We start from the raw sequence: 27,117 nt of genomic DNA, 5'->3' as shown, positions 1-27,117 counted from the left end.
ACAGCGTTCCCCAGAGCCAATCAGTATCACTTAATCTTGTTTTGACCTGTAAATGTAGCAACCCTGAAGGCAATTCAGTGTTATTTTGAGAATGCCAAAAAGGACACTATTACATTTACCTTCACTCTTCGTAGCTTTGTTCCTATTTCTACCGACATTAAAACATCTCATAGGATCACTCAATCTGGGCAACCCCATAGTCTATATGCCCTGAGCTGCAATCCTATCTAATGCTATATGCTAAAGTAACACTGCACTAATCCAGTATGTATGTCAGCAATTATTAAAAAACTGACTTTAGTTGGTTTTCCTCTGTGAATACGCTACAAAGTGGAAACACAGGCAGATGGTCATTTCAGTACACAGCCAAGCATTTGTCCTAAAATGGCTGATAAATGCTGATTCTCATCACGGTCTTATTTTTTTTTTTTATGAACTGGACCACAATTCATTAGCCTCAAAAGGGACAATACACACAGAAGAAACCAATCTCATCTGTGGCATGCATGATAACCATTGACTGAATAAAATGGGTTGATAAGCAGATATATCAGCTAACAAATGTAAAGGGCTCTATGAATTTAGAAGTTATATAAGGAATTGATACAATTTCTGCCCAACAGGAGGTATGCAGTATATTCTGTTGAGCTTGCTCTCTGCATTCAATTAAAATAAATGAAATATCTAATTTTAAGAAAAGGCTCTTTTGGAGGCTGTGATCATGAGCTTCCTTATGGTAAAACCAGTATAACGACGAACATGTTTCCTTTGCGGAAAATTCCACGGTGGATTTTATTGGATCTTGGTGTACTTCACTGGTTTCATTAGAGAGGCACCTGTGCAGGTGAGGGCTTGGACATGACCTCCTTTTTTAATAATAGCACATACTGTAACTCTCTCTAATGTGGGCATGGCTAAGTGGTGCTGAAAGGTTAGAAAAGTACAACATGGCAAAAGAAAAGAGAGTAAAACTTGCGTTTTCTCATTCTGTCTACTGTGTAATTTGCGAGTCCTTGGAGAGATGACAAGAGAAACATGTGCCTGAGGTCACACGTTAAAGCTTAATGTGAGTGTGTGTGGGTATGAGTGTGAGCGCGCCTTGTACGCATGTGTGTGTGTGTCTGACACTGGATAGTGCTGTGGAATTTTGAATGTAATGTACTCTTACATCAGCCTCCGTTCAAACGTTGCATGATGTCCACTCACACACCCACTCGTTTCCTGTCCACTCATCCATGATTTTCCTCCCTCGCTCACCCCATTCCTTCCTTTTCGTTCCTCCATTTTTAATCCAATCCACTCAGTAAGTTTTTTTTTTAGGCGTATGCACAGTGTCAAGCCCCCCGAGTGGACAGATGTATGTTATGCCATCCGAATCCACACATGGGAAAACATGACACTTGTTTAGAGAGAATGTTATGTAAAACACAGCTGCGTTCATATTATTCCACAGCATCCGTTACAACAAATACTACTCGCACAGTCTTAAAACATGCAACACTTCTTGTTTGTTTGCCCTGCAGATGTTGTACAAAGTATGCAGCTATATCAGAGAATAACTCAGTGCATTTACATGCAGTTTAAAAACCGGATTATATTCTGATTAAGGAAATATTCAGTTTCTTGTACACCATTCTTCAGTAATTGGAGTCTTTGTGAATGTAAACAGCAAATCTGGAGTGATATCGGGTTACGCGTCTGGGCATGCTATGTGGGTTATATCTCCCCCTCCCCACTCCGTGGCAGGGGTTTTTGACCCGGAAATTGAATAAACCAGGAAGCAACGCCGCCGAAAACAACACGGAAAGAACAACAATAGAGCGTTACCTTTAAGCCGAGGGGGGACTTCGCCATGGCGATTAACATGACTACCAAGAAGACCCGTTTAGGTCGTAATTCTGTCCAAAAGTCATCCGCTTGTGAATTTGACAAAGGTGAACCAGGAAAAAAAAAAAGCCATATTCAGACCAGCTGTATGTTGGTGGACCATCTTCTACTGTACCAGAGGTCGAGTTACTCTCATCATTTCCCCATACAGTACTCCCCCACTCATATACTGTATACCTGGGGATCTTCAATAATCTGATATATTCCCTTAACCGGGGGCACACAATTTTTGGGTTACCGATGTCCATGTAAACGCACTGACTGACTTGCATGCATATGTGTGCGTGTGTCTTTGTCTGTGTGTGTCAGTTTGTTTGTGTGTGTAGACAATGAAATCAATGTGCCACTCTTATACACTAGTGTTCAAAAGTTTTAGGCTAGTGAGTTGAGGTTATGGCAAGACTGAGCACAACAACAAGACACAAGGTACTGCATCAGCAAAGTCTCTCCAAAAACAGATTTCAAAGCAGACTGGGGTTAAAAGATGTGCTGCTCCAACTTTTTTGAAGAAAAACAAAGAAACGGGCATCGTTGAGGACCGTAGTCGCAGTGATCAGCCAAGGAAACTTAGTGCAGCAAATTAAAGACACATCAAGCTTATTTCCCTTCAAAATTGGAAGATGTCCAGCAGTGCTATCAGCTCAGAACTGGCAGAAACCAGTGGGACCCAGGTACACCCATCTACTGTCTTGAGTAGACTGGCCAGAAGTGGTCTTCATGGAAGAGTTGTAGCCAAAAAGCCAAAACTCAGACATGGAAACAAGGCCAAGCGACTCAACTATGCACAAAAACATAGGGAATGGAGTACAGAAAAATGGCAGCAGGGTCTCTGGACTGATGAGTCAAAATTTGAAATATTTGGCTGTAGTAGAAAGCAGTTTTTTGCCGAAGGGCTGGAGAGTGGTACAATAATGAATGTCTGCAGGCAACAGTGAAACATGGTGAAGGTTCCTTGCAAGTTTGGGGCTGCATTTCTGCAAATGGAGTTGGTGATTTGGTCTGGATTTATGGTGTCCTCAATGCTGAGAAATACAGGCAGAGACGTATCCATCATGCATTACCATCAGTGATTGGCCCCAAATTTATTCTGCAGCAGGATAACGACCCCAAACATATAGCCAATGTCTTTAAAAACTCCCTTCAGCGTAAAGAAGAGTAAAAAGTCCTCGAAGTGATGGTATGGCCCCCACAGAGCCCTGATCTCAACATCATCCAGTCTGTCTGGGATTACATGAACAGACAGAAGGATTTGAGGAAGCCTACATCCACAGAAGATTGGTGGTTAGTTCTCCAAGATGCTTGAAACAACCTACGAGCCGAGTGTGTTAGTGTACCTAGAAGAATTGAGGCTGGTTTGAAGGCATAAGGTGGCCACACCAAATATTGATTTGATTTAGGTTTCTCTTCTGTTCATCCACTGCATGTTGATAATTCATGAAAATAAACTATTAACACTTAACACATTCTTAGTTTACATTATTTTTTCACTACTGCCTAAAACTTTTGAACAGAAGTGTTTGTCTGCTCACATCTAAAATATTACACACAAACTGTGTTTATGCAAGAGATCTGTGAGTTATCTCAGTTTTGATTCAGTCAGCACATTTTGCTGTAGGTCACTTCTGTTAGATTTAATAAAAAAACTCTTTGACATGTTGCCTTGTCGTGTCAAACTAAACAAGCATCAATCTAAAACATCACTACATGCTTATTGCACACTGAGTCTGCCCATTTATGTCCCGTCTGCACTTAATGAGTGCATGTATCAACCACCCTGAGACATCAACAAGACACTTGCCGTTACGCCATTAATCACCAACTCACTGACAATTTGAAGCAAACTATGAAGACAAAAGCAATTTGTCTGTTGCACACAACCCTACCATTCCAATTCCTCAATGTCCAGGCAGTGGCAGCCTTTCATTTGATGACTAATGCTCCTGAAAAGCGGAGAGTAAAATATAGAGAAAAAGAAAGTGGGAAGGCTAACAGCCCAAATGAAATTAGCTGCCCAACAAGAGGAGCCGTTTTTGGCAGACTCTCACAATACAGGATTTCAAAGGAGGGCCTGTGATATGCCAAATATGCATGAATGGTTTTACTCATATAGCCTTTGCAGATGTCTGGTTTTCAACCATATGTCTGCTGGAGACATTGTTTTAAATTGGCATGTTTTGCTGTACATATTTTTTTTATAAGAGGGACAGAAGACCGGCAGTATTGATCCATCCCTCTTTAATGGACAGACACCATAAGTACATAATACTCATACCACACTTGCCAGAATGAGCCATTGAGAAGCAGAACAAAATCCCCCAAACCACCACACAAAGCTCCTGTCGCACACGCAAACACACACACACACACACACACACACACACACACACACACACACACACACACACACACACACACACACACACACACACACACACACACACACACACACACACACACACACACACACACACACACACACACACACACACACACACACACACACACACACACACACACACACACACACACACACACACACACACACACACACACACACACACACACACACACACACACACACACACTACTCACATTGTCATTGCATCCTTTGTTGTCCTCATATTTTGTCTCTATGTGGATGGAGAACTTGGGCAGGAATGAGCACTACGGATACAGAAAGACAAAGATGTGAAACTGCTGGAGGAGGTAATGCTTTCAACTCGGTTTGTCCGTCAACCATCATAAGACGCATACATTAATTATTTTAAACTTTTGTTAACACATATGCCATTTGTACTGCATTCATGTGGTGTCAGAATAATCGCAAAAATCGTATAAAACGAATTCCAGACTGGGAAAATTCATGTGAACGCCCCCTTCAAGTCAGACTATTAACATTGGGAGTTAGAGCATGCCTTGGGGGAGGTCTGCGCTCTTCGAGGGCCCTTTAGGTTGTCATTGTGGTTTTATGCCTTTTAAATCATTCAAAGCTTAAATATAGAGGTGAACAGTTTATTCTTCAGAAAGTTAACACTCCTTACTTCTGGTGATAATGCGGATTAAGGTTTCTTGGTTTGGATTTATGCCTTAACTCTAGTTTTATAGCATGTAGCTGTTACAAATAGGCCTCTTAGTAAAACACTTTGCTATAACTTCTTTCACTGGTAGCATTTAAAAGTAGACTTTTAAAGTGCTTTTCCTGAATAAACACTGTCAAAGCTGCTATAAGAAGTTTCTGGTTCTTTCGATCTGGTCTTCCTCATTGTATTTTACAAAACAAAAAGGCTGTTATTGTATGTCAATTTTTGACAAAAGCCATCACGATTCTTAAGACTTTTGTGTCTTTTGCCGAAAAACTAATCTTTGTGTATCTACACTGACTCATACGTGAACACAAAACACCCACACTCATATACAAAGACAATATTAAGCATTCTGTCACCGCAACATTGATGTCTTTTCCCCTCATTTCCCTACCCTACAGTGGCGTGACTCATGCTGGCGACATTTCTCACTCTGCACAACAGAAGCCCTATAGCTTAGCCTAATCGTCGGCATGTGTCTGGAAAATGTGTCAGCTTTTTCTGCCAACGCTTCATGTGGTTTCATTGGTTAATCACAGATCACACGGGCAGACTCGCTTATCAGCAAAGAGTGTGTGTGTTTGTGTGTGTGTGTGTGAGTGTGTGACATCTGTAAGTCTGTGGATATATTTTTTGGAGCATTACGACCCTTGCTAAAAGACTCGTGTTAATATCAGAATTTGATCCATTTAGTCCGATGCACGATTCAATCATTTAATTCCCATTCAAGTTAGCCTGAGCACTAAAATGGCGGGGAGAGTTCTTTAGTGCGCCTGCTAAACAAAAGTACGAAAGTATGACACAAGTAGTGTCGATCATTGTGTCTTTTTATGTGGCTGTTAAGCCTCGTATTTCTACAACAACGCTTTGTTTCCTGTTGGTTGAACAGATCTGAGTAAAAAAAAAAAAAAACCCGCAGAGCGGTTGGACCCGAAAGTCATATTTGGAAAGGGTGTTACATCAGACTTAACAGCCGTATACACTTAGTAGTGGCATCATGCGCCACAGAGCAGCTTTCATAGAAATGAATGGGGCTCCAACTCGAACATTATGTCCAGTTCTCTTAAGACATCCATGAATGTGAAAGGGCTCACTCCTAGTTAAAAACCCACAATTAGATCCCTCAGCCCAACAGAGCATTGCTTTGCTCATTGTTTTGGACCACAACTGTTTGATGTACTCCAACCGCTCTCATCAACCTGAGCCGAAGCAAAGAGCTTCTTTCAGTGTAACTCTGATACACTGTGCACTACTTACCCACGCCCTAATGGCAAGTTAACAACGAGCTAAACATTGTTCAGAGAACTTAGCAGCTAAAGAAATCTATTTATTCGAATTCCATATGTAACTAGATTTAGTACTAGATTGACCTCCGCACATTTTATTTGAATGTCTCTCTTCTAAGTGTGTAGTACCTTCCAAATGTTTTACAATGGAATAGAAAAAATAGTTTCTTTATCTTCCATTCCAAAGTGCAATCCGGATGAGTTTTGAAAGGGAGTTTTGTGTGCATTCATAATAGTGAGGGGTCAAGATTCTTGTCCTCTGAGCAGTTTCCTTTGGGGTTTTGGACTCACAGTGTAGCTACTGGTGCACTATAATGCAACCATAAAGACATGCAATGTTGCATAATGGATACTTACTGTATATTCTAGAGGCCGTGGTGTGAGGTAACAGACATCGGGGTCCGACCAGAGACAGAACAAAAGAGAAACTGTGTTAGTTAAACAGCTTCTTTAAATTTTCCACAGCATGAAGGAAAATGAGAAGGCCAATGTACAAGAAAACATGTGGGATATAAACACATACCTGATACCTTACATCATCCCCTCCTTAGTCACTTCATCCTCTACTTTCTCTAATTTGCTCTCATGAAAAAGAAACTTTTCCTTTTATCTATACTCCTGAGCTTGTAACATTTCTCCCTTAGATCAGAATCTTTAAAGGATCACAGAAAGAAATCCTGAGCACCACAGCTCTGTTCATTGCACTCCTGAGTACTGGTTGCTTGTAGTGTCTGCTTTAACATGTTTATTTTTATGTCAATAACGTGAATTTGTGCTGACACACACCATGTCATCCTGGCAAACCGATACAGTGACAAACAGAAAGTTGCAATGGTGCGACTGACAGTGTGATCAGTGTGACAGCATTAAGGGCTCTTATAAATGGCTGATGTCTCATGTGAATAGTGAATACTATCACCTTTTAGAGTTGATGGTTACAACTTACTATATACCATGTTGCAAAAAACCTCCTCCTTTTATGTTCAGAGGTCACATTTCAGTTACATTTACAATGTTGCTGCATCCAACTCAGGATCCATTCGATAAAACCCTAACACGTCCGTCAGAAATTACACAGAGTAACTGAAAGGTGAGCAGTGCCGCTTCCAGAATTATATAACAAGTCTGAAGTTGCACAGGGACTTTGATGGAATGGCTCTTTCTTTCCTTTTAAAAATGTGTTAAAAATGCAGTGGAGAATAGCAATCTCGGACCATATGCTAGAAATGGCTCCTCTCACTGCATCTTGAAAACTCATACTTTCTTTTCTCACACTACACCAACTACTTAAAAAACATCCAGTGAACCAGAGACTTTATTTAAGGATAGATGACAGACATGACAGCTCCCCAAAAGAGAAGCCAGAACTTCTTGATCACCTCCCTCGATGTTAGCACGCCAAATTAATTTTTCCCAACAATGGTTTGTGTCATTTTAGCTGGTTCAGATAATGTTCATTTTTCTGCTGGGATTGGTTTAAATAAGAAGATTGGCAGATGTTATTGGATCGGATGTATGGGCGGGACTTTGATACCGTGGCTCCACCGCTCAATCTGTGCAGACTCTAGCTCCAAATGAGCAAGATCAAATACCTGTGATATTTTGGCTTCATTTTGTACAGTGGTAGAAAGTGGAAACGCATCGTCCATCTGTATCTACGGTAGCTTATGGTTTGTACCAAGGGGTAGGTGCTGATTAAAATAAAAAAGGTACTGTGCTTCATGTGACCACAGTTTTAAACTATTCCAGCCTGAGCTACTGTAGTCGTTATATCTACACAAGACAAGTATTAGAGAGGGAAAGGCTCTCTTACCGTTACAGCAGCCAACCCATTATTTGCTGCTGCATTGATGTGCGCTGAACCCAGTAGCGAACCCAGCGCACACCACGTTTGGACTGAAAAGCTTGTAAGGCCTCTGTGTGATATTGGCCATTAAAAAAAAAGAATGCTACTAAAGATTGATTAGCTGACAGTCCACCTCTGTATGCTCACCTGTTATGGTATAAGGGTAGTAGTTCCATGCTTTCTCTGTCACGTAGAAGATTTTAGGAACCACTGCTCGAGCCCAGCTGGGTAATTTACTGCAGAGAGATATTGAGACAGACAGAGACAGAGAGGAGAGAGACTGTGAGCATGTAGCAGCGGTGCAGGGATAGGGGGGTGAAATTGCTTCCGTTATCGCAGCAATCATGAAAAACTTGTTCCACTTGTGAAAGGAAAATCTGCTCACAGAATATGAACATTGAAACTGAGGGATGCTGTGAAACGAACACTTCCAAAAGCTTTAATTCAGGGGAGACAGGTCAGATCAGGGTTAGCTTCATGACACCTAAAGACCTTTAAGTTCCCTTTGAACCTTCTTATAGTACACAAACCAATGTAAGGGTGCTGTTATGTGCTTGACTATTTCTTGACTGGGCGCAGGTGAGCTGCCAAATTTGGGGCACTGGCTAAAAAAAAAAACGGCTCTCCAGTGGAAATCTGGAAGCCAATCCAAGTAGTGAGATACCTTTCTGAGATGAGATACCACCATCTATACTATCCAGTTCTGGATATGCTGAATAGCCAGCTGGAGGCCTCAGTGTTATTTTTTTTTTTTTTATGTTATCTGCCTGTTTGTTTCCATTTTCTTTGTTTATGTGGGTTTTTTTCTTGCATATATTCTGTTGCACTGTAACACTGAAAAGTAATAGATTGTGTTAATTAATGAGCTTTGGATGGGCTTTGAAAATTCTGTTACATTTGGACGGAGCCAGACTAGCTATTCCCTCCTTGTTTTTATTTTGTTGCTAAACTAGCTACAGGCTGTAGCTTCATACTTGCATATCAATCTTATCAAACTCCCAGCAAGAAAGCAAACACACATATTTCCCAAATTGTGAAACTATGCCTTTAGTTGCGGCCCTAGACTTGACTGTTCTCTGAGCTCCTTTTGCACCCCACCCTGATCCTCTCTGTAGCATCTACCATGTGTTCATAGAGGTACATAAAGCTGCTGATATGAGCACTGAGGGGACTTTGTGTGTTTGTGTTGCTTGACGTTCTCTGATCTTGAACTCTGGTAAGATTATAACTGAGGATGCGTGGAGGACTTATTTAAAAGAAACGTCAAACATAGAAGTGCACAGGCTTTAATGCATTCATCTCTGCTTCCTTTGATCGACATGGAAAATAGTTTCTTAAGGCGAACAAAAATGGCGCCCACTGAATCGTGACAGCTATGATTAAAAACAGTCATCGATGATCACATTGTTCTCTCTCTCTCTCTCTCTCTAAAAGACACTGACACTCCTCCCACATCTCCATCTGTTGATTTCTCCCATTCCCTTCTTGTTCTTTTAAAGATCTTTGCCAATGGATGCTGCGATACGGGCCCCGAGGTGCCAAGCCTGCATGCGTAGTGGGTGGCTGTGCTCAGAGTTTTTCATGCCAAAGCTGGCATTTGTAATTCGAAAAATAAAAACAAAAAAACACCCTTGTTTAGTTGAACACATCCAAGGAAAGGCAACACTTCAATCATAAAATCTACAATCCCCTCGCCGCTCTTAATGAAGGTTACTGACAGAACAAGCGTGTTCAGATCGGATGTGATTCCACTATATAGTGAAGTACAGCACAAGGCTTTTTTTTTTAACATTTGGGGGGACTGATTGGGGTGATTGAAGCGTGACAGAACCATTCCAGATTGACTTCCCTGCTGGTGAATCAGAGCTCATTGTTTGTTCTTTTAGCAGAGCCAGATGGATGGGGCAGAACAGGGGTTAGTTACGCTACAATCATATTAATTCAATATAACATCTAACTTGATTTGACATAACTTGATTTCACATCACAGATGTTAAGTTCCATTCACAGAAATTCAACTCCCGTTTATTTGTTGATCTTACACTGCAGAAGTTTTCTCTGTTCTTCTGTGCACATATTTTTCTTCCTTTCTTCAATCAACAAAAAATCAAACAAAAAAAAAATAAATGGCGACTTTACAGTACCTTAACAAAATGTCAGCTACCCTGAGAAAGGTCCGTGTTTTTACATCCGGACCGGCAGATGTAATTGGATTCTTTCTTTATAGTATCTCTATTGAAATCCCCTCTATGGGTAAAGAGAGTTGTAAGTAAGCTTTTGAAAGAAAAGAAGAAAGAAATTGCCTGAAACACTTACAAACACAATAGAAGCTTGAACATATAACAAGCAATTGCCTTAGCATGTCTAGGAGGTTGTCATCCAACAGTCCATGATTTCTTTACTCTCCAAACAAAGCCCTGAGCAACTGTAAAAACATTTTTTTGGAAATAACTAATTAGGTGCTCCTTTTCTATTCATTAATCCTTTTATTAAATAAATAGAGAATTGCATGCAAATACCTGAATGTGAGGCCAACTTATCTCTGTTTGCTCACTCTGCCATCTCCTTCTCCCTCTCCTATGCAGAGCAGAGCTGTGCTGACTCAGCATAATTAGTTCCCTGGCATAGCGAGCGCTGACGCAGGTATTTGTGCTTAAACAAATGGCCTAAGGCATCTCTCCTCCCTCTCTCTTGTCCTTTTCTTTCTCTCCCGCTGCCATTTTCTTCTTTCTTTTCTTCACACATTTTCCATACTTTTCTCCATCACATCTCTTTGATTCATGCTGGTCATGCAAACCTTTCCAGCCTTATTAAATGGTTCAAGGTAATCTTAGCCAGTTCATATGCAGATAGACACAATACTTTGTTCTCCAGGCTTTTCCAGCTTTGGAGAAACTCATGTGTTGAGTGAGAATGTTCAGAACCAAGAAAACTAGTCCCTGGTGGAAGCAAGCCTGTAAGACCATGAGCCAAACCGAAATTTAAAAAAATAATCACTTAAAACAATTGCTACTAAACTCATACTGTAATGTTTCTGAGGTACTTTTGGGGTGATTTGGGGTGATTTTGTGATTACTGTTGAAAAGTTTGAGTTTCTGCAGGTTGTGCAAGGGTTCAGTCACGATGGCCTATGTCATTCTATCCTCCTTTGTTTAGAAAACAAAAAACAAAACACAAAGTACGTCCTATGGATGAGAGGATTGTGCCCAAGAAAGACACTGAATACAGAAGGATTCATGAACTGGCTACATGCAGCACTCTTAACCAAAAATATGTCAAATAAACGACCAGTAGAGTGTAAGAATAATCCACATACATCAATTGATCGCATGTTACTAGGAAAGAGTCATTTCACTGACCTGTTGAGGTAGACTCGTTTCTCTGTGAATTGTCCTTGGCCGTGCGCCGGGTCTTCATATGGTTCGTTCTGGACAACCTCCACCCCTTCCCCTCTATCACTCTGCTCGTGGCTGTGTTTACTGATCATGTACAACTGCCCAATCCGGTACTGGAAGATAAAACACAAGGACAGGATAAGTTAACATACTATTGTAACTTAAAGCATAGCCTTGCTTGGAACATAGTACTGCAGTCATTTGTTTTCTCAACTGTTGTTTCTAAAGAGAAGGCTGAAGTTTTAACCTCAACTTTTTTTTAACTGGATACAGTCTTGAATATTGATGTACCGCCTACAGCTTGCAACACATCTTAAGAGGTTAGAGTGTTACAGTGCAAAAGGCAATAGAGTATAATGGGGCCTGAAGTAAATATGTTTACAGTTTCACCTAAAAAATATATCACCCTGTCGATTTATCCTCAAGAACATCCCACCTGGATCTTCTCATTTGTCATCAGACCCATACTCACTCACTTGTTATCAAGCAAAAATAATGACAGGAACAGGAGGCCGCAAAATAAAAAACAATGCAAACACTGCCGATGATTAAGGACTCACATTTAGAACATTTTTAAGTGCAACCACTATTGTGTATTGTATTGTGAACTCACAATGCAATTAAATCCAAAGAGAATGTGATGCACTGACACAAAATGTTCTTAATCATTTAGTTTTCAGTATATTTTTGTTCCCTTTGTAAATGCATTATGTAAGTATATTTCTAACCAATAATAATGAATGCTAAAATATCTGAAGCAATGCCTGGTTCAATAATAATTATTGAGATACTACATTCACTATTTGAGAATAAAATTTCAAGGCAATACTGAACCTTTTTCGACTAAAATGAAACTCATTCTAGACTATTCTTACTTCAACTGTGCTTCTTTCATTATTTCCCCCATGAAGCTGACAGAAAATGGGAAAGTGCACTCGACAAGTTAAAAAGCAGATGTTTAGATGAGTTTGACCATGAATCGCCTGTCTGCTTGGCACAGAGTCAACATTTATTCTTCACTTATTGCTTTATTTTCCAGACACAGGTGAGAAAAAGGTCAGAAAACAAAGCAAAGTCTTGTCAGCTTCTGCAGCAATAATGCTTCTTTAATGACAGACCGGGCTTACAGATGGCTTCTGGCTAAGCTTCTTCTGTCTTAATGGCTGTGGCATTTGTACACATTGAACAGCATTATGTTAATTAGATACTCTGGCCATTCAATAACAGATTTTACATTTTTGGTTTTAGATGCGCTGCAGCATGTTCAAATTATTCAAGCAATAAATTGTGAATTGACTCATTTGAAGGTAGCACTTCTGTCTTCTTTTGATCTTTAATCTTCATATTCTAAATCCAAAGCTTCCCAGAAAAAGATTGGGAAAGATATGGAAATGAGTGAAGGATTTCAAAGAGGAAAAAAGCAAGCTGAGTGAGAGTGAGACACTGAGGAACATTAAATGAGGGGAACATGGTGAGTTTTAATTAAAAGGAGGGGCTGAAATTAATTAAAAGACAAAGAAAATAGATGCAACTGGACATTTTTGACAACAGGTTGTAAGTAAAAGATTAAGAAAATGAGAGAAATTAGGGGTGCAAAGAAAAAGATGGTTTGATAATGGTCATTGATGTTTATAATCCTTTTATCCGTCTGTGAACAAGTGTACTCTGTTTCCTGCCCTGTCACCATATGTGTTCCCCTTCCCTCTGTGTTCCTCTCCTCCACACATGTGCCTCAGTATAGAAATAAATCTAAGAAGTGAGAGTATAGGCCACTAGTAATGAAGGGGAGCTAAATCGACCCTATTCCCCTGGATTCCACATTTCCTCTTTCCCTGACCTTTACCTGTCATGGCTGCTGGCTGAGCTGTGAAATGCTGTCGGGGGGAAAATGCAAGGCGCTCAATCAGAGTAGCTCCCTGGTCCAAATCTTTGATGGATATACACAGATTTTACAGATACTTGCTAAAACAAATGAAACAATTATGTAAAGCCCTGCAGGTCATTAGATAAAGCCTCTTGGATGGATATAAAACTAAGCAGCTATGACATACTATTATGGGGGATTTGCATAGATATATTCTAACACTTGCTGACACTACACATACATGCAAGCAGCGATACATCACCAAACTCATTTTGCACATAATCAACGTATTAGATGCATTTACACACACCGCTGCAGCACCTTAGCTCTCCTTTGTGGTACTGTAGACTAGTTTTACTGCAAAACTTTCAAATGGGCAGCAAAATGACTATGTTCCTCTGCGTCTGCTCGCTCCAAGGTCGTCACTCTCTAAACAATGGTATACTTGTAAGGTTTTATAAACAAACATTAAGAAAAAAACACACACAGACACACACACAATACCGGGCCCTAAAGAAGGCTGCCCTAAGCACAACATTTCCTGACTAGAAGGCCAGACACAGCAGCAGGTTAAGATCAGAGAAGAACAGTCACATTGACATTACTATAGATATTATTATAGTTACTGTTACTTTTGTGATTGCTTGGATCTCTGAAAGTGTCTCTCTGTCTGTCTTTGTGTCTGTCTTTGTCTCTCTCTGTCCATCTGTCTGTCTTTTCTCTCTTTCTCTTTCCTTATCCTTCTCCCCAACCGGTCAAGACAGATGGCCGTCTTCCATAGAGCTGAGTCTGTCTGACGTTCCTGCCTGTTATAGGGAAGGTTTTCGTTGCCACTGTGCTCAAAGGGGGAATTGTTGGGAATATGTAAATCATAAACAAGTCATAGAGTGTGGTCTTTACCTACTCTGTAAAGTGTCCTGAGATCTTTTGTTATGCTTTGGCACTGTAAATACAACTGAATTCAACTAAATTGAATTGAATTGAATTGAACAGCTATTAAGACAAAGTGTTCGGCTGACCTCTGCCACAGCCAGGAATGTGTTAAAAAAAAAATGTCTTTCTGGCATTTTTTCCACTGTTCAGCATGTTTTGCAGGTGTCTACTGCTGTAAAATTGTGAAGTGACACAGTGCCAAAGAGAAAAGTGCTTGTTTTAGCTCCCACCCGGAGCCAAAAACAATCAGTCATTTCATTGATTAATATTGATTTGTCTGTTCGAGCAAATACAGATTTAACTGACCTCAGCTGAATCCAACTAAAGTTTCCTGCTGAGTTAAGACCACTGAAATCCCAAGTTTGTATCATCAATCATTAAAGGCATAGTCCGAAATATGCTTTCTTTCAGAGAATTAGATGAGGACATCGATGCCACTCTCTTTTCTCTGTTAATAAGTGCAGAGCTGGAGCTGGGAGGTGATTAGCTTAGCTTAGCATATAGACGTGAAGCAGGGGGAAACAACTAGCACGGACCGGGTCATTCCAAGTTCAAAGCACTTTTAAAACTCACTAACTTACATCTTCTTCGCAGAAATGCAAAAGATTTAACCGTTGTGACAGAACGATGCTGTTGCTGCTCAATAAATAGTTACAGCACGTGCAGTATCTACCCCCTGAAATCACAGTTTGTTATTTAACATTTTTTACATTTACATCACACAGGTTGGCATGTTTTTGAATTTTGGACACAAACTAGGTTAGCTGGTTTCTCTTGCCTGCTGTCTTCATGCTAAGCGAGGCTAATTTTCCAACAGATTTAGTTCTAACCTAACCTAATCAAACACACTGACATGAGGCCATTATCAATCTTTGAATCCAACTCCTTGGAATGAAAATGAAAGTGCATTTCCCAAAATGTTGAAAATGTTTTTTGGCCACTTCTGGGAAGCAGAAACAAGCAGTGAACACAGCACTGACATATTGACATATTATCCATTACTCTATCAAGTTGATACTGCCAACTTGTTAGCAAACAGTTGCCTATGTAGACATTCAGCAGCTATGTAGCAACATAAGTATTCATTTGGAGCCACATTTCTGGTCGGATGATCATGAAACGGTACAAAAACCAGACACAAAGATGTTATGAAGCTTGAGCAACTCACGGTTTTAGGCCCAGTGATAATGTTTGTTTTCATGCAGTTTTATCAGCGAATTTCATGCTGTTTGTGAGCCCCTAACATTAGACAATTGTCTATCAATATGTGACGGACAATAACAATTTTTGAATCTTGAATCTCGAGGAACTACAGTCAATCAATAATTGCCTATGGCTTCATGCATCACTACAAGCCTTTTCACATGCAGTCATGTCATCCTTTGGTAATACAAAACTATTAATTACAGTTACATAATATACAACTTGCACTAGCCACCAAGCAGCAACTAAAAAAGGCAGTAGAGGTTCAGTAAGTGCAGCGTAGTGAGGGGCTGCATTGTTGCAAGATTATGAAATGCATCAAGCAAAAAACATTCAGCACCCACAGCACACCTAAAGACATTTTAAGTGTTGGCAGGATCAGCCATGAAATGACCCATACATGGTGTAAAGCATTATACAGCACAGCAAGTACTGCAGTTCTGAAATTAATCTGTTAATGTGTTATTTAATACAGATTTGGGATGTCTTGTTTTTGAGTGATCATACGTGACTTAGTAGTTCAATAATGCCAGTAATATGTAAACTCTTGGGACCGTTCGGAGTTGATCAAGATAAACATATTATAGAGAATGTCAAGAAGATCAGCACTGAAAAGATACACACTTTCAAATATGTACAAATCCATACATGGTAGAGCTGTATTAGATTAGTAAGCCTTATGTAATTCAGTGTTTAAAATAGAATAAGACCTCTGCCCATTTGTGTATTCATTTATTAATAAAGTATATATTAGCTAAAGTTATTACGTTACCTCTCTGATCCCTTACAGCCAGAACAAATTGCAAAACGTTTTTTAGCATCACCTTTCATTGATTCAGCCTCTCCTCTACTGAATCAGCAGCCACATCAGTGCCATTAATAGAAGTTCACAGCGAGGCAAAGGAAAAGCTGAGCTGGTAATTAAAAGGAGGACAAGGGGGGCAGAAGGGTGTTTTGGGGAGTCCTTCAATAATGAGTGAGGACAAAACTAGAGAAAATAAGGTACAGACAGACAGACAGATAGACATAAATGCTTCAGATTCAGGGTTATGGAGGCTAAATTCATTGTCCATTTACATAAGAGGTAGCTTCATCCTCAATTCGCTATACCGGTCATCAACTACAAAGGACGTGCATACACTATCAGACGGACAGACTCTTATGAAGGACCGGTGTGATTATTTGAAATGTTTGAGGACATCATGATTTGTGTGCTAGACAGTGAACAGACCAAAACAGACCATGGCAAAGGAAATTTTCTCACAGCAACAAATAAAAGCTTGTACTGACTGGCTGAACAGCCCTGTTATTTCCCCTCGGTTGAAGCAAAACAGGCAGTCACTTCAGAGAAAGCTGCATCAGTGAAGTACTACTCACTCTGTCTTTTGTCTAGAATCTTCATAGTGTGATCGATCATTTAGTTAATAGACGCAGCCGGCACAAAGAGGCCAGCGCTTGCATCGTATCTATTCGATTTGTCTGATAACAATGTATTCTAGTTTGTTGTTGCTCATTAATCAATGCCAATAAACTAGACTGTGTTGTCATCATCATCCCCAAATACTGGGTTCTGTCTGGTTTAGGTCGTTATAACCCAAAAATCCACTGCTTCGTTCTGACGAGCGTGAAATCACATACTACAACTGCTTGGAACATCTCTAAAGCAAACTTGTCATTTATACGTATAACAAATTATATATGAAATAATGTAGGAGCCATGTATTTGACTGCTCTCAGTGTGTGATCACAAACCCTTAACTTTCTTCAAATGGAGCAACCAAGCCAAAGATTGTTTTGCTGCATTTTTGCCCTTGGTATGTTCCCATTTCACAAATACAATTGAAGTCTTATAAACAGAAGGCGCACAGACTTTTCACAGCCTATCATCCTGCCAGGTTAGAGAGTTATAGTTGTTGTTGGAGTCAAAACAAAATAGTCTCAGTTTCGTCAACTAAATGTATGCATCCGACTTGGCTCTTTGTGAAGTTAAAGTACATGTTTAATACAGTAATATGTTATATATATAACATATTAACTTACAGTACTGTTTGACATCAAAAATTCATATAAATATCTCTGGATAATCCTTTTTTTCAATAAAATTAATGAATGCTCTGATGTTTTTTCCATTCAGCATGTCTGGCCCTTAGAAAACGTATGATACTATTAATCAGTAATGTCTGACATAATTTATGTTATTCACAGTTATTTTTTTTACTCAACTCATTACTGCCCAATTAAAGCGTTTCTATGTAAGCCAGGAAAAAGTGGAAAACTCACTGCAATCTCAACATACATCATACGTTTATTCATTACCAAAAAAAGAAAAGAATGGTGTGGTATTGCTCAGATTTCTAAGGGCTTAAAAAAGTCTAGACTAGATGCCCAGTAACACAATATTAATACACAACATTGCAGCAATAAGCTGTATCGATCAATATGTGGTCCATCTGGACTCCCTCAGCATTTCTGTGCAGTCAATAATGCTACAGCACCACCATCACCAAGAAAGTGCAGTAGGGGGTGAAGAAAGAGAAAATTTGGCATAATTTTATGGTCGGTAAAGCTACAGCACTGTTGTTGAGAGAGGACGATAATGCAGGGAAGAGAAAAAGAGGGCAACAAACAATAAGTGGACAAAACAAGACAGACATGATGAATCAGCAGACAGATGAAAGGATAGGAGGACGGGGAAAAAAGTAGAAAGGGAGAGGAGGAGTTATGATTAGTAGGCTGCCTGTTGCTGTATATCACTACACTTCTAGGCCTCAGTTCACAAAAGATGGGTAGAGGGAACTCAGTGACTGAGAGCAATAAACCAAGACAGGTGAGAATGGATAGAGGAAAGAGTAGAATCATTTTACATCCATAGTGAGATGATCTCCCTCATTATTCATCAAAGAAATGGAGGCCTCAAGTGCTCTGGCTTCACTGGTACACTCACCCAAACATATTTGGATTTTTATTGTATACGGAAGTGGGACCTTAGGTGGGAGCTGAACACTACCAACCATTTAAACAGTTGAGCAAGAAAAAAAATCTAGATTCTAGACTGAAAAAGTTCAGTAATACCCGAAGGAACTACATTTTACCAAGTAAATAAGGAAGATGACATTCTTTAACAGAAGATTATGCACCTCTTGTATTTTTGTATTTCAGTAATCCTTTTAAAAAAAATGTTTAACCTTAACCATGTCAGAATAAATGATCTTCTGCACACAGAAGTCCTCCACAACAGCCAAAGACTCGTATTTATATCACAAAATTTTCATAGAGGACATAGCCTAATCAACCTATGGTCAAACAGCACTGCTCCTCAGCACCTAGGTCAGCACAACTCTCTATTTGAATGTCACTGTGAAGTAACAGCTACACTAATAGCTCCTCTAATCACTGTGTTCCACTTGTAAAGGGCCACACTCATGTCCTCTTGAAGCCCCATTTGGTAAGGAAGCAGAAAGGTGGGCTATTCTTTTATTAATAGCACTTGTTTTTTAAATCACCCTTCTTTCTAGAAGACAACACAGTGAGGAAGAGTGTTGGACTAGAGCGATATAGCCATTATTAAAATAGCAATAGTTGCTGTAGCTCCGATACCTTAGATGGCAACTAGCTTTAAAGGAGGTGGGGCAGGAATGATATTGGGGCAGGTCATGGCACCAATGAACAAAAACAAATGAGTAAGCAAAACATCAAATAATAGGAAAAAACCTGGTACTCAATTACTTCTCTCAACTTATCAGAACCCCCCCCACACACACACACACACACATACCCCACCCCCCCACCCCCACCTACAAACACCCAGCCCTTCATACTGATGGATGGCCACATTAGCAGGGCGATAGTGGCTTGAATTGCAGAGGTGCAATATTAGATGAGACTGAGTTCATCGATATCAGGAAATAACGTGAGAAGAATAAAATCTCTTCCACCCAGTAACACACCAACATCTCTTCATGATTCAAATTCATTTTTTGGCATTCATACACAGGTTTCCACATGGCTCAAAATGATTGTTTTGAAAATGCAGTTGCCTGACTGCATGTTCTTCTTGCTTCTTTTCCGAACATGCAAAATAGGAGAAATATCCCTTGTAAATATAGCAAAAATAGCATGCTTAGATTTTTACCTAGTGACTTTCAGTTGCACTAGCAGGTGATCCCAGAGTAAACCCAGAGACTGGGTGACCTTGCTGGTTACAGGAAACGGTGCTTTACCCGAGATGTTGTTGAGTTCTATCTCGCCAGGAATTTGGCTGAAAACTGTGAAGAATCTATTCTGAGCCTACAAACTGCCAGAATATTTTATCTCAAAATCAGCCCCTGGTCCAGCAAACACTTGTAGTGCCAAATTTCACAACACAACCAGTATTTCTCTCACTACTTCTTTCTTAAATAAGAAAAATGTATTGTTTTGTTTTTCTTAATAAAAACAGGTCTGTTTTCAACACCGTTACAATGCACAGATAATCTGATGGGTTTTAAAATTGTTTATTTAGCGTAAGAAGTAGTAGAATCCATAAAATAAACACTTAATCCTTTCATTTATCTGGAAAAATTCAAAATCACTAAACCTGGTGATGCAGATTTTTCATTGGACAGCAACACTCTCTCTCTCTCTCTCACTCTCTCTCTCACTCTCACTCTCACTCTCACTCTTCTTCCTATGTTCTGTGGATATTCAATCAACTGGGCTGCAGTGTGTAGTTACTGCTCTCTCCAGATAAGATTATCCTTCAGCTGTAGGCCTGACAGTCAATAAGTGAACCAGGAGTGTAATTAGTGTGTGTGTATGAAGGCAAGAGAGAGTAGACACAAAGGGCAAATGAACAAGACAACAAAAAGATGGTAAGGATAGTGATAGAGTGAGTGAGAAAGAAAAAGAAAAATACATTCATTATCGCTGTTGCCCAGCCTGTACAATCTGAGCTCCATCAAGACAAGAAAGCAACGTGCAGGTAAGTGGAACAATAACAATCAATCTCTGTCCTATCCTCCACAAGAAGCATCACGTTTTTCCCTCCTTACCTTCTTCCCTTCCTTCCTTTTTTTTTTTTGTCCAAGCCAAACTTATTTTGGGTAGACAGTGAGCGTGCTTTATTACCTTTGCCGCTTTTATTGTGGTGACTATACATAGCACTGTGCATTTTCACATGACAATGCCGTGCTATCTGTTCAATCTGAATAAGATGCATCCTTTTGGTTTGAACTTTTGCACGGCAAGAACTAGGGACTAAATGTTCAGTGCAGGGCAATAAGCAAAGCAGTGCAATGGTGACGTAGCTCGCGAATAGGCATGGGGCGATATGACAATTTCATGTCACTATTATCCTGGCCAAAATAATTGGAATTCCAGATAATGTCACATTAATCCTCAATATATACTTCAAACTCTTTTAAAACACACTGGTATGGAAAGGAATGATCAAACTAATATTTGTTGTTGTTTCTGCTCATGGGGGAATCTTGGGTCTCTGTAACTCATAAATAAGTCATAGAGTTCTTTAAATTTCTTCTCCTTTTAATATACTACATCAAATGAGAAGATGATTTTCTGTAAAACAAAATGAATTCCGCTTGAACTGTAAATTATGGGCTGTGGCCAAATTGATGTTACTGAACTAAACTGCAGTCAAGTCACTAAAAATATTGTGTAATAATGTATAATGGGCTATACAAGTATTCACAGACTCTATCATAATGACTAGAGGTTAGATAAAATAAATATTCTATTGAAAAATAGAAAATGGTGAATAAAGTTTAATTCCCCTGATTATTGATTACTTGTCAATTTCATGATTCAACAAGATATTGAAGCCAACCACTGATATATCACATTTAAATGGGGAAATATGTTTCACTTATTTCATATGTTGTATTCTATTCTATTATTGACTTTATTCTGATGTCTGCTCCCTTGACCTTTAAGTGAAACAAACTGTGCCCAAGTGCCCACCTGTGACTCAACCTGATACCTGTCAGCTTCAAGTTCCTGCTAATGTGGGATAAAGTGCCAACCAGCTGAGGTACACGCTCGGGACAGAACTATTATTATTCATCATATCATCAACCATGCAGACAGGCCTGTGCACACACAGATGATGCACATACATTTATACATACAAATCCAATACCAGAGACAGTTAGATGGATGCTTTCCTGGGACCAAGATGTTGACCATGACAACATGAGGAAAAGAAGGTACTAGAATCGGATTGTGGTATTTTTTTTCAAGGACTTAAAAAAAAGTATATTAAGTGAATAAAAATATAGTGACCAAAATTGCAATGCGTTGTTGAACCATTTAAATAAAAAGACGAGAAACGCCTCCAATTATTGTATCATTATACTGTGGTCATGGAAAATACTTGGTTCTGACTAGCTAGGAGTGGATTATTTTCAGATAACTGCACTGCTCTGACGTAGCATCCAGATCACCACTCCAAATTGGTATGCACGGCATGTGGATGCCAGCTAGCAGATCTACATGGAGTACAAAAGGTAATCTATTACTGGCTACCTACTGTCCCGGGAGCAGAAGATGAAGCATTAAAGACATGCCGGACGACTTGGCTGATATTTCCACATTAAAGTTTTCCTTGACAGCAAATTCAAATGCCTGCTTATCAGGATAGTGTTACACCTGTCTGGACTGAAAAATGCTTGTAACAGCAGAGGAAATTGTGTCCAATCCCCCGGCCTGTATGGAGCTAGGCTGAAACCCAGTTAGCTGTTGGCAATGGCATTGAGGTGAAGGTCATGGTAATATGCTATGAATTGCAGATTGGTGCCCACAGCTGCTGAAGCCTGTGTGTGTCACAAGAGAGTGGTGTGAAGAGCACTCTCTAACATGCCACAGTGTTTTGTGTGTGTGTGTGTGTGTGTGTGTGTGTGTGTGTGTGTGTGTGTGTGTGTGTGTGTGTGTGTGTAGCAGGGTGAAGGGGGGCAGAATATACATTATGCTCAACGCTCGGCGTGACACTGGCTTTGTCTTTTCAAAGTGGACAGTTGTACTGTACATAAATCGACTGTGCGTGGGGGTTTAATAGAATATAATAGACATTTATTGCCATTGTGCCATTGCCATAAAACAATGAAAATCAGTTTGATGGCTCTTCAGCAGTGTGAAACATAAGTACAATAAACACAGGTATGGTATAAAAGTTTTTTTCTCATACATTTCAAATGTATGTTAATGTATGTAAGGTACGTAACAAAGTTTTAATAAATAGTAAAAGGCAAGTAAGTATAATCCACACACACAGACACACACACGCGCGCGCACACACACACATTTTTTTCTTTTTACCTTTATTATAGTACAGCTGAAGATTGACAGGAAATAGGAGGGGGGGGGGTTGACATGCAGCAAAGGGCTGCAGGTCATATATGGGGCACTCTACCACTGAGCCACCCAATGCTCCCAGCTTCCTCTACACTTTCTATATTGTTTTTGCACCAGCCCTTAGTGACACAGACCTTGGCACATTTTCTGTTATTTTCACAGCTTGAGTGATAAGCTAATTGACTGTAGTCATTAACTGATCACTGAGTCTGCATTCAGGACATTTCATTAATGCCAACCCTCAATTGCTAAAAAAAAAAAGATGGATGTAGAAAGCCTTTGGGAGAAACATGAATAGAGGTAAGTGGTGGGTCAAAGCAGCCTAATTAATAGCCTGCTGCTATCAAAGTGCTTGTGGGTTTCAAATTAATTGCTGAGATGAAAATTAATATTATAGAGTAGTCAAAGGTAAATTACTTTTTTGTTTTTGATGTTTCAAATTCAGAAAATATAACCTCGACCCGATGATGGAAAATAATGACACGGTTTGCTTCTACATGACCTCTGGACTGTTATTTTGCTTCATAACACACGTTTTTTTTTTCCTCTGATCAATAAAAGCCAATTTGTGAATGAGGGAGATCAGAAATGCAAAGCAATCCCTCAGCTCTTCAATGAAATGTCATTGATTTGGGAGAAACTACAATTTAAAAAAATGTAAAAGGTTTATAAATGTTTTTTAATCATGACTGCACAATATGGACAAAATCTAAATGAGTGCAATGATTCATAATCACTGAAAACTACTAGTGTGAGAAATGATCCATACAAATAAGTATTGTGATACGTTTTGATGCTGTATCGATTCTCCAAAACACTATATTGATTTTTAATGAATAGTTTACATGCAAAGATTTATGGCAGACAGTGGTTCATTTTGTGTTTTGTGTTTAAACCTGAGACCAGATTTTAGTGTTGTTTTGCATCTCTTGCCATTAGACTCAAACATAACAATATACGCATTACGCATATGGTAGTGTGTTCTTACTATACTATCTATAAGTATATATAAATCTATCTATATCTATACTATGACAGTTTTCCTAAAATTAGATTTCAAGATAATATATAATATATTGCCTTGCTTACAGCAATATATCTATATATATTGAATTGTTGCCCCTGTATTAGGATACCTATCGTATCGCCAGATTCTTTCTACTCCGGTGAAAAATGAACTCATCAACTTGTTTGGGCTGCCTCTCAGTATGGATGTATGCGGCTAAGACTTGTAGCATTGTAAAACAGTCTTTTTTTAATAAACTCCAGGTTCGCTAACTACACTCCGCCACACTCTGCCCAGAGCTACTGAGTGTTAGCCATGTCTGGCTGTTAATGAGTCTCGAGGATTTCTCTGTTTATAGATGATCATCGAAAAAAACTGTCTTGGTGGCTTATTTTAATGTATATTCATGCCAAAAAAGAATGCGGTTTCGTTTTTCACCGGAGTTACACTTTAACACACAGCTTGGGCTTTTACTGTGTACTGTGAACTTCTGCACATCCCCTGCTTTCCTCTAATCTTTGCTGCTTTTATTCTTGCCGATTACTTGATTATCTGATCAGCAACTGGTCAAAACTGGTAGACCTATGCTGCTAGTGATGAGGGGTCGCAAGAAAACACTGCTTCGGTTCCCGAAGTCAAGAGTCCATCAATACTGTAATACATTGTAGGACCATTTTATACTCAATACATTATCAGGCAAAGACAATATTAGACAACAATATTTTCTAATTTTACAATATTCCCTAAAAGAACAAGTGCAGCAATCAATGTAGGCTTGTTAGTGGAAATCAGCTCATGATGAGAGCTCTCAAATAGATTCATCTTCAAATGAAAACATTCTTAATTGTAATTGGGGCCATGATGATAATGTGTGGTGATGATTTAGGCTCAGTGAGACGGGGTAATTACGATTCAATGTGATAATTGGGAATAGAGTACAGAGGACTCTGGTATATAATATATTGTGATGAGGCTTGATTTTTAATATCATAGTGAGACATGAGTCTAAAAAAAAAAAAAAAAGCAGGACCCTGTCAAAACAGAGAGAAGACAAGGAGAGGGCGAGATAATGGACAAGAGAAGTGGGAGAAAAGGCCTAGACTAAGACAATTGACGGGAGCGATTGGAGCAAAAAGGAATTTGAAAGACAGATGGAAAGAAAGTATGCTAAATTAAGTGACTAATAAAGAAAAATACGCCAAATTAAGGTGGCAAACAGAGTTGCGAAGTAAGTTCTTCGTGGGGAGAGAACAAAGCCGTGAAAAGAGGAGATAATATGACGTAGAGACAATACAAGGAGTGGGAAAGAGTAAGACAGAGACTGAATAAGGCATAAAAGGGAGGGACAAGAAAGAACCGAACCAAGGAGACGGAAGAGGACGGTTCCTGACTCACTAGATCCTACACCCTTATCCTCACTGGCCAACACAGGGACTGTAAATCCCCACGAAACATGAGAGGATGTAAACAAACCATTAGCCCTGTTCTACCGGCGGGAGAACCATCGCACACACACACACACACACACACACACACACACACACACAAGAGAATGAACATACTTGGTGTGCGTGTGCTTATATATATATAAACACACACACACCAAGGACAGGACAAGGACATGGCTCATTTCACCAACTGTACGGGGGATGAATTGTTATATTTTTTATATTAAGACTTAAAGTTATGCATAATTAAGGGAATTAAATGGCTAGAATAGACTGTACAACAATGTGCACATTGGATTGATTTGTATGATTGATTCTAACACTAGCATTGCCTGTGTGATGTGATGTTATTATTATTTTATTTAAGTATACAACTGTTTTCTAGAAGACAATCCTGCAGTATACTACATATACGGTTACCTATGATGCATCACAATATCTGTTTGACTGAAGAAAGAAAAACAACTTTGAAAATGGGAACATACATTTTCAATAAACAGAAATCAATTATACATTATACAGTATAATAATAGCAGATGTTTGCTGTGTGCTTAGTGCTTAGCATATTAAGATTAGCAGCCTGTCTTGAAATATACATTTAAAATGTGTGTCTTGTGCATATAGGTGTACAGTATATAGAAAAACTGACTAGCAAACTACAAAAAGCTGTGATTTACAGCGAGGCAGTGACGAGCGGCGGTGAGTGGACGCCAAACCCCATTAAAGAGCCATAAAGCCCGGTGAAGAGGGGAGATGACTGATCACAGTGCCCTCTGTGTCATCAGGCAACCCACTAGCCACGAGACGAAGGCTTTTAAATGCTTTTACACAGCCAAACACCACTCACCTTATTCTGTTCAGTTCTATCTTCTGGTCTATCTTGCTGTCACTTCATTCACTCCTGGGTCCTTTCTATCTTTTCCCTCACCTCTCCATAACATTTTCCTTTCACCTCCATGCCCTTCTGCATAGGCTCTTGGACTTTCAATCTATCTTTTTCCCTTTTGCCAAAACACTAGCTACATTTTTTTCTTCCCACTGTCACCCTGCCACCCGCAGATGGTCAGATTTTCTAGAGTTAGGATTGTCACAGTAATTGTAGTAATTTTACTTTTCAGAATTTAGTTTGGACTGCAAGTGATGTTTAAGTTTCCATTGTTACAGCTCTGGAGGTAACAATTTAGAAGACAGTGGTGTGAACGCGTACATGTGGTGACTTAATGCATTTCCTCTCCTCTATCTCACTGCTCGGGGGAGGCAACACACATGTACACAGCCAACACACACAGGCCGCGTTAGTGCAGAGTGACCACAACAGGCAGGAAACAGAGACAACGCAACATAGTAATAGCTCGGGGACAATAGCAACGGAAACTATGCGCATTGGCTTGCAAGTACATCTGCATTGTCCTTCAGCCTCTTTCTCTCTACTCTGTCTGGTCTTCTTTTATTTACATCCTCTACACACTTTGCCCAAAGGACTGTACACCAAACTCTTCAACCTTCTATAATGTCTCTTTAAAAATGCCATGGTTTAAATTAAAATAGAGGTATGTTTTTGTACACTGATAGAGTGCCACACCTTCTGTTTTTAGTAGGCTACTCGCTCTAAAGTGATGAAAATGTGACGTTTTCTAATTAGTTTAAACTGCAAAAACGTTTTCTTACCATGTTATTCCCCCACATCTGATATGGACCACCAGGGCATGTGTTATAAAAGAGGAGCCAAAGACATGTGACCTGTACTACTAAATGGTGAACCCACTATATAGACTATATAGTTTTCTTTACTTTGAAATACTTTTTCAGTACCTTCCAT

The 27,117-nt window shown here is 39.5% G+C and overlaps 1 protein-coding gene across 1 annotated transcript in view; it reads right to left on the bottom strand.

Moving 5' to 3' along the window:
* LOC310957729 (cytoplasmic phosphatidylinositol transfer protein 1-like) overlaps positions 1–27,117 on the bottom strand; it is an 80,798-nt gene that overhangs the window by 9,540 nt on the left and 44,141 nt on the right. The window contains exons 2-4 of the mRNA XM_083928426.1: positions 11,462–11,610; positions 8,239–8,338; positions 4,480–4,551 (exon numbers count right to left, since the gene is read on the bottom strand). Coding sequence (XP_083784552.1) covers positions 4,480–4,551; positions 8,239–8,338; positions 11,462–11,610 — 321 coding nt within the window. The remainder of the gene's footprint in view (positions 1–4,479; positions 4,552–8,238; positions 8,339–11,461; positions 11,611–27,117) is intronic.

Source organism: Echiichthys vipera (assembly GCF_963691815.1).
Source record: "Echiichthys vipera genome assembly, chromosome: 2".
NCBI lineage: Eukaryota > Metazoa > Chordata > Actinopteri > Perciformes > Trachinidae > Echiichthys > Echiichthys vipera.
Note: the sequence above shows the minus strand (reverse complement) of the source record. Positions and strands in the feature narration are given on the sequence as shown.